This window comes from Anabrus simplex, chromosome 1 (genome assembly GCF_040414725.1).
Source record: "Anabrus simplex isolate iqAnaSimp1 chromosome 1, ASM4041472v1, whole genome shotgun sequence".
NCBI lineage: Eukaryota > Metazoa > Arthropoda > Insecta > Orthoptera > Tettigoniidae > Anabrus > Anabrus simplex.
The window spans coordinates 964,713,005-964,729,831 of NC_090265.1; the positions used below are offsets into that span (position 1 = coordinate 964,713,005).

The window sequence follows — 16,827 nt, forward strand, 5'->3', positions numbered from 1 at the left end:
GTCTTGAACTGTAAATATTGGAGACTCAGTGATGGCAGGTGGTTGCAACATTGAGAACATTTCTTTTCATCAATCAGTAAATGACTATTTCAGCTAGTGCTGCCAGGTCTTTACCCTTTTGAAGTTTTCTTTGCAGGATGAAACCCTCGCATCGCATTCCTACTTAGAGTCCCCTCTCCTTTTACCTCATAGGATTCTATTCCTTTTCAGGAATCAATGAGTTGTTCAAATTTGTAAACTGTATATTTAATTCTCTGCTGTGCTGAGAAACTTTATCGCAACTCAGTGGCTGGCTCGAGTCACTGTTGTCTCCTTTTGAATGTGTTTTTCTCAATGGTTCTTGCTGTTATTTCTAATTTTGGTCCTCCTCTTATTGCCACTGTATTTTGATGGTTCTAAGTACATATTGTTAACTATCTTGTTAAAGTAATCTATAATTTTCATTTCCGTATTGACAATTGCACAATTAAAAATAGGAGAGGATTTCCACCAATCAATACTTATTTATTGTATATATTAAATTACAGGACCGGTTTCGACCTCATATTCAAGGTCATCTTCAGCTGAACCATACATACATATTTATATAATGAAGCTTTGATTAAGATTGTGGAACCTCAAAACCTTATTAAAAAATACACACTTTCTTTTAACAGAAGTAGAATCCTCTAAACTTATAGCAATGAATCCTCAAATACCTACTGCTAAAGCTTATCCCAAAATACACAAAGACCATATTCCAATGAGACCTATTATTAACTACAGAGCAAGCCCAACCTATAAACTTTCGCAATTTATTCAACGATTTCTCAAAAAGCACTACGTATTCTTAGCTAATAAAACAGTACGGAACTCAATAGAATTTTGTAATAGGACAAAAGGATTAAAGATTGAACCATATCACAAACTCGCATCATTTGACATAATAAACATGTACCCAAACATTCCCACAAAACGAACAATAGAAATCATTGAATCTAACCTAAAAAGTCATAGCAATCTAAGCACTTTGGAAATAGAAGAGTTCATTAAATTACTTAATTTTGCCATCAGTAACAACTACTTTAAATTCCATGATACTATCTATCAGCAACAGGGTTTACCAATGGGATCTCCCGCTTCTGGTATAATTGCCGAAATTTACATAGACTATTTGGAGCACACATTCATCAACAAAATAGACCATATATTTTTTTGGTGTAGATTTGTTGATGATATCTTTATTATCCTCGACAATAGGTCCACAAATGAAACTGATATATTAGATAAACTCAATACAATAGATTCCCATATAAAATTTACCATGGAATCCGAAAACAATCACAAACTGAACTACCTGGACATAACGACAACTAGACATGATGACCACCTTTCTTACAGAATATACAGAAAACCCACGCATACCTCAAATACAATTAAAATAGATTCCATTCACCCCAACATACACAAAAGAGCAGCCTACTATAGCATGATACACAGAGCATTCAATATACCGTTAACAAAAGAAGATCTAAACAAAGAATTACAATTAATTCATGACATAGCTAAAAACAATGGATTCAAGAAAGACATGGTTAACAAAATCATTCATAAAATAAAATCCCAACCCAAAACCAAACTAACAAAAGCAAACGAACCCAAGAAAGACTATGCACTATTCACTTTCAATAATGTACACATATACCCCATAACTAATATTTTTAAAAAACATAACCTAAGAATAGCATTCAGAACTACACACAATAGTACCAACATCATACACAATGTCAGGACAATCAACAGCAACAACAAATACAACCACTCAGGGGTATACCGCATCAAATGTAATAACTGCGAGACCAGCTATATCGGACGTACCGGTAGAAACTTCCTAACCCGATATAACGAACACATAAACGCAGTGAAACACAATCATTTTTCCTCAATAGGACAACATGTCGCAGACTATAAACACAGTTTCACAAACATCGATAACGATATGCAAATCCTAAACATAAACCCCAAAGGCCCCCTGCTCAACATAACAGAAGAATTTTACATCACTTTAGATCAGTATACCAATCCAAATTACAACATAAATGAAATCACAGAAAAAACTAACATCATCTTCAATACAGTTATCCCCGCCCTAAAAAACCCTTACCTTAAGTTAATCGATAAACAGAACGCAACAAGCAACAGAAAAACACCAAACAACACACCCAGCTCCATCCCTACCCCCACAACAACAACTCTCCCTACCCCTCCTTCCCTTCCCCTCACAGCAGCTAGTATAAGCCCAAGAAGAACACGAAGTAGTACATTACAAGCTCGCACGTCAAACACAACTCAGCTACACCAACAACAGTAAGTACATATTCCAATTCACACACATAACCCTTAGACATTCCTCCACACAATATCACTTATAACTTAATCTTATCTTCCACAGATAAACATAACATCATTGCACAGCTACAAATGGGAAAGGAGCCACTACTTTGAAACCAATGTCATCCAAATTTACGGACGCCAAAAAGACAACATGAATTGGTTCTAATAAAAGGGCAACACACACAGCAGAGCTGAACATATTTTACTCGAATTTCATCCATACATTTGACACCCATTTTAAATTGAAAGTGTTTTATCTCACATACGCACAGGAAGACAAAACTTTTATCCATGCAATTTTACAAACTCTAAGAATAGCAGCTGAAATGCACAACTGTGAATAAGACTTAAATACGGAAGTTAGTCGATGTATTGACCACCAAGCAAGAACGAATGTTCATATGCATGAAGTGTTTTTATATATTGTTTTTATCTTGTACGTATATATAAGTTAGTTTAGAAAAAGACGTGTTTTATACACTAGTTTTAAGACTTTCAACATTTTAGACATACAGTTGCAATATTGTACAGAATGACATATACGCCAGTTCACGCTAAGACGTGCCCCATTTGTATGTAACTAAATGTACATCATCATCATATGGCATTCCTTCAACACCACAATCTTAATCAAAGCTTCATTATATAAATATGTATGTATGGTTCAGCTGAAGATGACCTTGAATATGAGGTCGAAACCGGTCCTGTAATTTAATATATACAATAAATAAGTATTGATTGGTGGAAATCCTCTCCTATTTTTAATTATCTTGTTAAAGATCATGATTTCCATTTACTTTGTATGCCATCTATGTACCTACCACGGAACGTCTAACTTTCCAGTCGCTTCCCTGGCATATAATTATTATTATTATTATTATTATTATTATTATTATTATTATTATTATTATTATTATTATTATTATCATCAATTTAGGAAGGCTCGGCTTGTGCCGGTAACATAATGGGCTGACTTGGCCTAAGCAAAGAGTCACCCTCTTGATTATGAAACTACAGGTACATATATGTACAAATATTTACAAAAGAAATAATTACAACATATACATTTATACAATAAATACAAACAACTTCAGACTTCTTATGTTCCCGTTTTGGGAATCTGTTCTTCAGTATTACTGGAACTGCGGCCTGGAACTTCATGCTGTTTGGCGTGAGTCAGAGGAAAAGTCGTTCCTAGGAACTTTCTCACAATGTGGAAAGTGCTCAGGAGGGTGGCTTTCTGTAGTTCTACGTATGTGTGATGATGCAGGTTTAATGCGGCCAGAGAGCTGTGCAAGCATTTTGGAATAACACCGGTACATGATATTACTATTGGAACTGTGGTGACTGATTCTAGTTTCCACAGGCGTTGTATTTCTATTGCCAGTTCTGTGTATTTTGATATCTTTGTGGCTATTCTTGTTTGCAGATTGGAGGTGTTTGGACAAACATTTTCTATAAGGGATGCGGATCTTTTTGATTTATCGATTAGAATAATATCTGGCCTGTTGTTGCTGAGCGTGACATCGGTTATGACTTCTCGGTCCCATAGTAGTTTATATGAAGAGTTTTCGAGAATGGGTGGAGGTGTATATTTCCAATATGCAGTTGATGACTGAAGAAATCCACATTTTACAGAAAGTTTCAGGTGAATGATTTTTGCTACCTGATCATGTTGGTGCATATAATCGCTGATGGCCAAGTGTGGGCAACCAGAGATGACGTGCTGTATGCTCTCTGTAGTTCTGGAACAGCGGCGGCAGTTGTCTGAGACAACTGTTGGTTCATTCATGATAAATCTACGGTAGTTCCGTGTAGCAATTACTTGATCTTGGATGGCCAGAACAAATCCTTCTGTTTCTGGGAAATGACCAGAGTAGGTCAGCCAAGCGTGCGACGCAGGTTTGTCGATATGAGGCTGATCCAGTTCATGGGGGTATTTCCCGTGAAGAGGTTTTTGCTTCCACATGGCCATATTCATCTCTTTTGTAGGTGGGGTAGAAACAGGCATTTCTGGCGACGACAGATTGAGAGGTGTATAGTTTATATCAACTCTGCAAACAGCATGATGAAGACACGAGTGGAAATATTCTCTTAGACTTGATATCAGATTGCTGTGTAAATTGACAATGGATAAGAAGCCCCTACCACCTTCTGATCTCGGGAGTGTAAGACGTTCGGTTGCAGATTTAGGATGGTGCATATGGTACCGGGTGAGTGAAACTGCTGTTTTTGTTTGTAACTGCTGAAGTTCTGTTTGGGTCCATTTTATGATACCAAAGGAGTATGTGAGCAGTGGTACGGCGTACGTATTGACTGCTTTGGTAAGATGTTTAGCTGTCAGTTTTGATGATAGTACCTTGTTGAGACGTGTTATATATTGCTGCGTGACATTTCTCTTAATGTCGGCATGTTTCATACGAGTGCTCTGATGAAAACCGAGGTATTTGTACATTTCTTCTTCCTCCAGCTGTTGTATGGATTCGTCGCTTAAACTAGAAGGTGTCCCTTGTGCTGAGTAGGATCCTCTGATGACAGTTTGGGTTCTGCATTTGTCCAATCCAAACCGCATGCCTATATCTGAAGAAAACATCTTGGTAATTGAGAAGAGATGTTGGAGATGGGGTTTGGTAGAGGCATACAGGTTAATGTCATCCATATAGAGTAGGTGGCTGATTTTGAATAGCTCTTCTCGCTTATTCTTAATGCTAAATCCATACCCACTTGTGTTCAGTAGGTAGGATAGTGGAGTTAATGCCATGCAGAACCATAATGGACTCAGTGAGTCCCCTTGGAAGATCCCTCGTCGTATTGGTATGGGTCTTGTTGCAACACTGCAATTTCTTAGAGAAACGTGAAGTGAGGTGTTCCAGTCTGCCATTACCGTCTTCAGGAAGTGAATGATTGAGGGGTCAACTTTATACAGTTCCAGAACATGTATGAGCCAAGTGTGTGGTTCTGAATCAAAGGCCTTTTGATAGTCAATGAAGCACATGTATAGGTTCCTGGATTGATGGTGTGCTTGTTCCAGGACCACAGTGTCGATAATCAGTTGCTACTTGCACCCCTTGGTATTCTTCTTGAAACCCTTTTGCTCCTCGGCAATGATGTGGTTTTCCTTGCAGTGTTTCAGAATTCTGTTGGCTATTATAGATGTAATTATCTTATATAGAGTAGATAGACATGTTATAGGCCGATACTTCGCTGGATTTTGCAGATTTTCATCCTTTGGTTTCAGATATGTGATGCCAGTGTACAGGAAAGCTGGGAATGTTGCCGGGTTGTCTAAAAATTTCTGGAAATGTTGAGTCAGAAGGAAATGAGTACATGTAAATTTCTTGTAGTAATAATTGTGTATACGATCAATGCCTGGGGCCTTCCAGTTCTGCAGTTTCTTGATGCTCTGTTGTATTTCTCCGATCTCAACAGCCTTGGTTGCCATATGCTTCACTTCATTTGTTCTATCTTTCAGTTCACTGATCCAATGGGCTTCCGCATTGTGCTCTATTGGGTTCGACCATACTCCCGACCAATAGGTGTGAATTTTTTCTTCGCTGGGCGTATTTCCATCTTGTGCTGCATCTTGTGTGTTCTCTCGTTCAGATTGTTGCAGAACTGTTTCTCATTTCTTTCGAACATTGCGTTCTGTGATTTTCTCTCTGTGGTGTTTTGGTATCTTTTGAGGCGCTTGGATAATGCGGCCAACTTTTGCTTCATGGTTTCGAGGGTTTCTTGTAGTACTGTGCTTCCAGGTTCATCCAGACTCTGCCTTGAACTGATTTTCAGAATTCGAATAATTTTGTTATTTAGGCGTTTCCCTCTTACTCCATTCTTGTATTGCTGCAGGCAATTCACGTCCTGGCGGATTTGGATGATGCGTTCTTTCAGGCGTTTTGCCCAAGGTAGTTCTCTCAATTTTTCCTTGACAGACTTATTGTTAGGCAAAAATGGCTTTCCATTGTTCAGTCATACTGTGGCAAGTGCTGCACAGTATATAGCAGTATGTACTTCAGGGAACGTCTGATGCTCTTTCAGATATTATTATTATTATTATTATTATTATTATTATTATTATTATTATTATTATTATTATTATTATTATTCCTTTTCAAACCCCAAGAGGATTATCATATGAATAACGAAACTATTTATTCATCAGAGTGTTACTGTTCGGTAGCAAAGTTCTGTCAGTACGATTATTCGATTATCGTCTACTACCTTATTATTATTTATCAATGTCAAACAAACAAACTGTGACAACCTTTATTGCTCATACTTTTCACAGGGTATGCAAAACAGTCAGAACTGAATACCAGACAGAAAACTCCTTCATATCTAAACTCAACAAGATGCTAATTAAGGCTCTAAATAGTATAATACACTGTTATAGAGAGATCGCAGGCTTGCCAATAAGCAAGTTTCCCCTTTATAAATATTTGGAGAATGGAGATTTTGTGTGTTGTTTTTCTAAGTGAGATTTTTAATTATTAAAGAGTTTGTTGACCTTAGATAATGAAGAATCTGCAACTGTAGCACAGACAAAGGCTCTATTGAGAAATCCAAATTTGAAAACACTTCTTCAAATTTCTATTGGGTGCCATCGTGAAGTGACATTGTCCAAGGGATATAGTAGTGTGGCAGAACAAGTGAACAGCATGTTGGATGCATTCAAAGAGGCAGAATCTGACTTTTAAACACATTGAAATGTTGAATGTTATCGAATACAACACTTTCCTTATGTTATAAAGTTATAAATGTAACACTGTGTGTGCCATGTGCATACATGAATGTGCTGAAGTGTGTTTTCAATTAAAATTGCACTGTTCTGAGCGAGTAACATATTCTTTTTTTTTTTTTTTTTTAGTCCTTTTAGCTTATGTCTTTCACTTATGTTCTTTTAAAATCTGGTCTCTACTTATAATTTCAAGGATGCTCAATGAGCCATGGATTTAACAGCAAACCAATGATATATGTGAAAGTATTAATGAAAAAAAAATGCCTGTTTCTTAGAGTCGTATTCTTTTCCTCACCTATATTCATACAGTGTCCCATATTCTGCCAATACTTACAGAAACACACAGAAGGCTGCTGTTGATAAGAACCATAAATGCAATAAACCGCTTAAAGTAAATGTTCTGTGTTATGTCGTAGATGAAAGATCTGAATTTTTTCCCATCAGGTCGTGGAGGAAGGTGCAATGGCTGAGCAATCTTCAATCGTTTCTTTAAATCACACCTGTAGGGATACAGATCAGAACAAACATTATAACATAATAACCAACATTATAAAGAAGAGAGAAACATAAGTTAAAACTCACCATCGTCTTTGATCAACTGTCAGGAGAGCTGTTCCTTTATTTTCTGAATAATTGGCAATGACAACTCCCACAAATAAAGTGAGCCCAATCATACAACCCAGGAAGATGTAAATGTGAATATAAATAGCATGGACCTGAAAGAAAGGTAACAATGTTTTAGGATATTCAAGTTTATTAATGAAGTATATAAAATAATCCATCTAAATCAGTGGTTATAAATATTACAGAGGGAATTTTGTTACTGCCTTTTGGTACTTGAAGAGAGTACTTTGCTATTCGACATCTTGAACCAGACAAGAATATTAGATGTTTGGGAGTCAACTTTCATGAAAAAATTATTTTCATTCAGTAAAAAGTCATAAATGACCTAAAATGCAATCTCAACAATTTAGCTAAAATTCCTCTGTCGTACATCAGTTCATATGGCCTACTCTTATATACACTCTGCAGAATGCTAATACAGTGAAACCTCGGAATGCGAGTAACTTGGTCTACGAGTGTTTTGCAAGACGAGCAAACATTTTAAATAAATTGTTACTTGATAAGCGAGTGAGGTTCTGCAATACGAGCATCACATGTGCCTACGTATTCCCCTCCCCTGTGCCTTTGTTGAATCGATGAATGAGGTCTTTGATCCTGTAGTGAAGAAATGCCTTTCCGAAAATAATCGGCCACTCAAAGTCCTGTTGGTTATGGACAGTGCTCTTGCTCATCCTCCAGGCCTTGAGGACAAATTACTTGAGGAATTCAAGTTCATTAAGGTTAAGTTCCTTCCTCCCAACACTACTTCAGCCTATGGATCAACAAGTCATTTCGAACTCCAAGAAGCTATACACCAAACCACTATTTCAGTGATGCTTCGAAGGGACCGAAGAAACAAACCTTACCCGCCGAGGGTTTGGGAGAAATTGTTTCCCCATCGTGAACTGCCTGAAGATCATTGATAAAGCCTGGGATGGAGTCACCAAGAGAACTCTCCCTTCCACTTGGGAAAAGCTGTGGCCTGACAGTGTTCTTGGACGTGACTTTGAGGGGATTGTTGATGACAATGAGCTGCCGATTGTCGATGGAATTGTGTACTTAGGGAAGACTATAGGGCTGGAGGTGAATAACGTGGACATTCAAGAGCTGGTGGAAGAACATAGCCAGGAACTGACCACCAACGAACTGGTGGACCTACATCGCGAACAACAGGAGGAGGTTATGGAGATCTTGTCTGGGGAAGAGGAGGAAAAGTCAATGGAGTCTCTCACTTCAACTGAGACTCGGGAGAAGTGCAAAATGTGGGAAACGGTGCAGAATTTTGTAGAAAAACACCACCCGAATAAGGCTGTAGCAGTGCGAGTGATGAATCAGTTCAATGACAGTGCAATGTCACATTTTCGTGAAATCCTGAAAAAGAGGCAAAATCAACAGTCACTGGACAGGTTCCTCGTTAAAGTTGCACGAAAAGAAAACAATTCCAGTGAGCCAACAGATAGCAGTGATTCCATTAGTGAAATTCGTGCTACACAGTAACTCTTCTCAGGTCATCGCTCGTCTCCCTCACACCAACAATGATTCTATTGTAAGGAAAAGTGCACTGTAATTTGTTTTGCGTTTCATTTTGTTTTAGAAATGGTATGCGAATAAATATTTTTGTGTTGTGGACGAATCATCCGCGTTTCAATTGTTTCTTATGAGAAGACTTGGTTTGTTATACGAGTGCTTTAGAGTACAAGCGTGTTGCCGGAACGAATTATGCTCGCAATCCAAGGTTCCACTGTACTAATAAAATTCTGCAGTCCTTCTTAATTCATTTTACAAGTAACAAGATCCAATTTTCACTGTGGACATTTTTAGTTAAATGTAGATAATTTTTATGGTATTCATGTCACAAATTTTGGTTTTATTCAACGTACACATTTTAAAGAAAAACATTTTTTCAATTTTTTTTTTTTAAAATAAGATCATTCTGTATAGTATTAATTTCAAATGTTTAACTCAAACAAGGCCTTGGACTTGACCTTAAGATTGTCAATAGGCTGAAGATGACCAAAAAGGGCAAAACATGTACCTAAAACGTGTATGTAATTCATGTAGAATTTAATCACTATAAACTGTGAATTGTATTGAATAGGTGGATACAGTAAATTTTATTCTTGAAAGAATTTTACTTCTTAATTCATGTCGACAAGATCGTGAGATCCCTGCCTATGTGAGTCCCAGAGCACATTGACCCAGTAAGGGTCCCAGCTCAGGGTTACGAGTGAAGACCTTGACGGAATCTACAGCGGAGAAGATGGACTTTGGAATGGTGGAGATGGCGGAAGAGGCAGACCAGTACTCAAAGAATAGTATGAGTACACTATTCATCAGCAGCATTTGTTTCCCATGTTAGGGCTGGGTATAAGGGCATCTGTTCCCCTCATAAGCCTAAAATGAGTGGTAGTAATTATCAGCCTCGTGAAAGGTAGACGTAAGTACCCTGCTAAAAAGCAGTACGCAGTTTTTGTGCTGGGGGAGATGTGATAAGTGGGCAACCAGCATTTAATATTATGAAGGTGGGAATAATAAATGTCAACCCTGACAGGATTTTCAGAAAAGTTGATTGATCTTATGGAGAGGGAGAATGTTGCAATGATGGGACTGAATAAGATCGACTGGAGGGGAAGGGGAGTGAAGAGGATGAGTAGAGGGTACACCCAAAACTGGAGTGGAGGAGGTGAGATAAAGAATTGAAGAGTGATTGTTAACAAAATCCTGGATGAAAATGTAGATAGGGTAGACTACATTAGTGATAGAATAATCAGAGTATGACTGAAGACGGAAGAAGTATGGAAATATTTCGTACACCTTTATGCACCCCACACTGGTAACAGTGAGGAAAATATAGGAGAATTCTTGGAGAAATTCGATGAAGTAATCACCAATGTGGAAGTGATAGTTACAGGAGACCTCAACATGCAGGTCAGAAATGACAGAATTGGTAAAGAAGAAGTGATTGGTCCATTTGTATATGGTGAAAGAAACAGTGAGGGAAATAAGCTGAATGACTTTTGTGAGAGAAATGGAATGATTGTGAGGAACAGCTGGTTCAGAAAGAAGAAAAGTAGGAAGATCACTAGATATGATTGGGGTGAAAGAAGGACAAAAACAATTATTGATTATTTTTTGGTAGATAAAATATATGTCCGCCTCTGTGGTGTAGTGGTTAGCGTGATTAGCTGCCACCCCCGGAGGCCCGGGTTCGATTCCCGGCTCTGCCACGAAATTTGAAAAGTGGTACGAGGGCTGGAACGGGGTCCACTCAGCCTCGGGAGGTCAAATAAGTAGAGGAGGGTTCGATTCCCACCTCAGCCATCCTGGAAGTGGTTTTCCGTGGTTTCCCACTTCTCCTCCAGGCGAATGCCGGGATGGTACCTAACTTAAGGCCACGGCCGCTTCCTTCCCTCTTCCTTGCCTATCCCTTCCAAACTTCCCAACCTTCCACAAGGCCCCTGTTCAGCATAGCAGGTGAGGCTGCCTGGGCGAGGTACTGGTCATACTCCCCAGTTGTATCCCCTGACCAAGAGTCTGAAGCTCCAGGACACTGCCCTTGAGGCAGTAGAGGTGGGGTCCCTCGCTAAGTCCGAGGGAAAAACCGAACCTGGAGGGTAAACAGATGATGATGATGATGATGATGATGATGATGATGATGATGATGAGATAAAATATATTGTAAACAGTTAATGGATGTAACAGCACTACTAGTTGAGGTGTTTGATGGAGACCATACAGTAGTAATAGCAAAATTGAAAATAGGTAATATTGTGAGAGTAAAAGAAATAAGGCAGAAGAAAATAAAAATATGGAAAATAAAAGATAAAAGAACTCAGGAGAAATTTCAGGAGGAATTAAAACAGCACATCCCTATATCAGAAATAGAAAGGTTAGAAAAGAATGGACCAAAATTAAAAACACTTTTGTAAGCTGTGCAGAGATTTGTGGCAGAACTTCAGAAAAAGTGATGGAAAAGGAGACACCTTGGTGGAATGCAAAAGTGAAGGAGGTTGTTAAACAAAAGAAGAAAACATGGCAAGAATGGAATGGAGACAGGGAGGAAGGAAGTAAGGTTAAATATCAGGAAATTAAAAGTAAGTGTTAAAAAAGTGTAGAAAAGGAGAGTTAGAAAAGGAGATGGAAAAAGGATGTTGTATGGATTGACAAAAGATAAGAAAAAAACATCTACACAAAAAAGTGAAGGAAGAGAGTGGAAATGTAATAGCAGACCCAGAGGAGATAAAGAATAGATGGAAAGATTATTTCAATAAATTTTTGAATGTGAGAAATGATGCAGAAGAGAGTATGGTGGTAAATCAGGATGATCCATACAGGAGAGTGATATTGCAATGGCAGAGGTGGGAATGGCTGTTAAATAAATGAAAACAGGAAAAGCAGCAGGGATGAATGAAATATGTGTGGAAATGATAAAGGCAGCAGGACCTATTGGTCTACATTGGATATATAAGCTGCTAAGGTGTACATGGAGGAAAAAGCAAGTACCTGATGATTGGTGTAAAGGTGTAATAATACCTCTATTAGAAAGGTGACATGAAGGTATGTGACAATTAGCAAGGAATTATACTATTGTCACAAGTAGCCAAAATATTGGAGAGAATAACAGAAAGGAGGATGAGAGGAAGGAAAGAAAGTTTAGAAGAAGAGCAGTGTGGATTTCGACAGGGCACGTCAATAATATACCTTATATTTACCATGAGCTTACTGATGGAAAAACAGTGAGAATATGGAAAAGATCTGGTGATGGTATTCCTTGATCTAAAGAAGGCATACGGTAGTGTTAATAGAGAAAAGGAGTGGGAAACCCTGGAAAGAAAAGGATGTGGAAGGTAATCAAGGGGAACTAATGAATGTAATATATAAGAATTGTTCCAGTTGTGTCCAGACTCCAGTGGGGAGAATAGATTGGTTTAGAAACCAAACCAGACTAAGACAGGGAAGTGTATTGTTTCCACTTATGTTTATAACAGTTATTGATGAAATACTAAAGGAAACAAAGGAAAGATATGGAGTGGATATGAAAATATTGTTGTTTGCAGATAAAATAGTGATCTGGGGAGTCAATAATACAGAAGTGCATATCCAATTAGAGGCTTTAAATGACAATATTGAGAAATATAGTATGAAAATCAGTGTGGAGAAGAGCAAAACAGTGGTGATGACAAGAGGAAAAAGAGAAGGAGAAGGAGAAGGAATCATTAATATCAGGGGACCAAACATTGAGGTTAATGAATACTTCAAATATTTGGGAAGTGAAAGAATGCAAGATGCAAGTTTGGATAAGGAGATCAGCAGAAGGTACAAACAGGAAATACATTCTACAAGAATGTAAGGAACCTGGAGTGGAACAAAGAACCTCCTATGAAATGTAAAACTGAGCTCGATAGCTGCAGTCGCTTAAGTGCGGCCAGTATCCAGTATTCGGGAGATAGTAGGTTCGAACCCCACTGTCGGCAGCCCTGAAGATGGTTTTCCGTGGTTTCCCATTTTCACACCAGGTAAATGCTGGGGCTGTACCTTGATTAAGGCCACGGCTGCTTCCTTCCCACTCCTAGACCTTCCCTGTCCCATCGTCGCCATAAGACCTATCTGTGTCGGTGCGATGTAAAACAACTAGCAAAAAATGAAATGTAAAGAGATAATGTACAAGATGTACTATACCCCTATATTAACGTATGCATCAGAGACTTGGACTTTGAAAGTAAGAAATGAGAGTAAAATTCACACCAGTGAAATGAAGTTCCTGAGGAGTATGGTAGGGAGAGAGAGAGAAAGAAATGTTGAGGTCAGAAAAGAGACGGAGGTATAAAAACTGAGTGATAGGATAGAGAAGAATAAACTGAGATGGTTTGGACATTTTATGAGGATGGAGGAGGGAAGTATACCAAAACAAGTGTTGGTGGCTAAAATAGGAGGAGAGGTGGCAAGAGGGAGACCCAGAGGAAGATGGATGGACTCTGTTGAGAACAGTATAAAAAGAAGACTGGACTGGAATACAATTACTGAAGAGGAGTGGTGGAAGGAGAGGCAACGACGGAGAAGAACCATCAACACCCCAACCTGGCAGGAGCTGGACAACGGGAAATGAAAATGAAAACGATGATGATGAAGATGAAGAAGAAGAAGAACATTGTGAGAAGTCGCATCAACACCCCGACCGGGCAGAAGCTGGACAATGGGAAATGAAAATGAAAACGATGATGATGATGAGGATGAAGAAGAAGAACATTGCGAGAAGCACAATCAAACAATTTCTTCAGTTACTCTGCAAATAAAATGAAGAGGCTTGGGCTGTGGAAGGCAGAACGTGAGGCACCACTTCAACATCTTAACATCTGTCACTTGCTAGAGAAGGCTGGTAATGAGTACATAACATCAATGCAGATAACACTCCACTCGAAGAACTTAGCCGAAAGAAGTTCAGAGAAATGCTAAGGAAAGAATATAGCAAATGGTGTGCAATAAAAACTCACAGTAAAGGAGCAATACACACCGGCTAAATGGTGGATCGATACCTTAAATGGAGTCTCCGGATCACAGCGGACGTGCCGACAATGCAATACAACATGGTTCCTCTACGGGCCCTCCCTGAATGTAGCTGGGACAGAGTCCACTGCAGTGAGCGTGAAAGCCTACCTCATGTTCTTGGTTCATGTTCACAGGAAGACTTGCTTAGGAATGCTAGGCACAACAGAATAAGATCTAGAATTGCAGCAGCATTCTCCCAGAAAGGTTACAAAGTACATTTATTTATTTATTTATTTATTTATTTATTTATTTATTTATTTATTTATTTATTTATTTAATTATTAGATACAGCCTATGGAGGGCCATTTTACACTAATAATAATAATAATAATAATAATAATAATAATAATAATAATAATAATAATAATAATAATAATAATAATAATAATAATAATAATAATAAGTTTAAATAAGTATAAAAGATAACAACGGTATAAACAACAATATTAAGTAACAACAATAATTAACAATTTTAACAGTAACAATGTGACAACAATGACAACGGTAACTGGCAAGTGTCGGTTTCAGAAATTAGGAAGAAGAAAGGTCAAGGGTTGGTGGGACGGAAGAAAGTGAAAACCTGGAGAGGACTTCAAAGGAATCTTTTAATTTTTTGTTTGAAGGATGAGAAAGGTGTGAATATGTCGATATTGGGTAGTGAATTACCAAGTGTAGGGAGACGGTGGAAGATAGAGCGTTGTTGTAAGGTTAGGCGCGGATGGGACACATGATGGGTGCGCCGGTTGCGTTTAGGGCGGGGAGGAACGTGTATAGGGAAGTACGCTGGAAGAGAATTACATTTGGTGTAGCCATTGATTATTTTGTGAAGGTAACATAGGTCAGAGAACTGTAAACAGCTTCTCAGGTCAAGTATACCCAGGTAGTTCATAATGTCAGATTTAGTTTTGTTCTTAAAAACAGGATTGCGAGTCTTAACAATGAAAGTGAAAAAGTTAAAAATACTATTTAGATGAGATATGTTTGTGATAGCAGATGAGGACCAAATAGGGGAACAAAAGTCAATAATGAGGAGAACATATGAGACAAAGTATAATTTTAAGGCGTTAATATCATTAATTTCAGTAAACTTGTAAAGAATGCCTAGGGTACGCATAGCACGGGATTTTATGGAGTGAATGTGAGCAGAGAAGGTTAGTTTACAGTCTATTATAACACCTAGGTCTCTTACCTGAGAAGCCGATTGCAATGTATTTCCGTGGATGGTATATGCAGTGTTCATTCCTTGCTTTAGCAATGAAAAGGAGATTGTATTGCACTTCTTAAAATTGGGAGAAAGATTCCATTTCTTAAACCAGTCACCACACGAATTGAGAACAGTCTGTAATTCGTCACAGTCATCAGGCGTAGACACTTCTCTTAGGATTTTCAGGTCGTCGGCGTACAAGAGGAGGGAACACTGACTATTTCGGGTGCAAAAAATTATGTCATCGATATAGAGAACAAAGAGTAGGGGTCCCAGAATACTGCCCTGAGATACTCCTGATAACACAGATAACCATGATGAGGCAGATTCAGGGAGTACCACTCTTTGTTGTCTGCCGGAGAGGAAACTTGTTATCAATGACAAGACGGGGCCATGGATATTAAATCTGGTAGCGAGCTTATGAAGAAGAAGTGCATGATCCACTGAGTCAAATGCCTTGGCCAGATCTATACAGATTGCATCTAACTGAGATTTATTTTCCATTGCTGAAATGATGTGGTGATTGAGAACAGTGAGGTTAGTGAGGCATGATTTTCCGGGAGTGAATCCGTGTAGTCCTTCAGATATGTACGGCTGTGTGAAAAAGAGGAGTCGGCGGTGGATTATTCCTTCGAGGACAGAGGATAGTATTGGAACGATAGATATAGGGTGGTATGATGAGATATCATATTTGTTGCCAGATTTGAAAATAGGTGTGATATCAGCTTGTTTCCAGCTGTCGGGGAATGCACCAGTAGCCATACACAGGTTTAAAATTGTAGATAACGGTGCACAGAGAGATGCAGAAGTATTTTTGAGGAATATAGGGCTAATATCATTGGGCCTGGTGGAGCGGTTTGTTGGGAGACTATTGAGAATATTTTGTACTTCGTTAGGGGTCGTTGATATTTGTGACAGTGAGTAACTGCAAACACTAGTGATCTGTGGTAGTTCTGTGATAGGTGCAGGAGGGCTAAAGGTAGAGTGAAAGTACTCATTGAATTTTTGAGGCCTTAATTCAGTTGGGACATCATCACTATGTAGTTTAAGATTGAGTGGTATCCGGGGTGACTTTCTGCGTGACGAAATTAGGGTCCAGAACTTTTTAGGGTTGTTTTTAAGGTTTCCAGTTATAGAAGTGATGTGCCGGTTGTAGTCATTTTTAAGATGCGATTTTGAGATTTTCCTGAGTTGTTTAAAAGTATTATACGTGTGTGAATTGGGGATAGACTTCCAGAGTGACCACGCACGGGTTTTGTTCTTTAGTAGCAATTTAGTTTCGGCACTCAGCCAGGGGGGATATTTGTGTGTTCTGGGTTTGGAGAAAGGTACATGCTGTTTAATGGTGGTAAATATTAAATCCTCA

General features: G+C 38.5%; 1 protein-coding gene across 2 annotated transcripts in view; it reads right to left on the minus strand.

Moving 5' to 3' along the window:
* The window catches only part of na (sodium leak channel non-selective protein na), a 711,066-nt gene that overhangs the window by 208,684 nt on the left and 485,555 nt on the right, over nucleotides 1–16,827 (minus strand). For both annotated transcript variants that reach the window (XM_067148870.2, XM_067148869.2), the window contains exons 21-22: nucleotides 7,691–7,824; nucleotides 7,443–7,608 (exon numbers count right to left, since the gene is read on the minus strand). In XM_067148870.2, coding sequence (XP_067004971.1) covers nucleotides 7,443–7,608; nucleotides 7,691–7,824 — 300 coding nt within the window. The remainder of the gene's footprint in view (nucleotides 1–7,442; nucleotides 7,609–7,690; nucleotides 7,825–16,827) is intronic.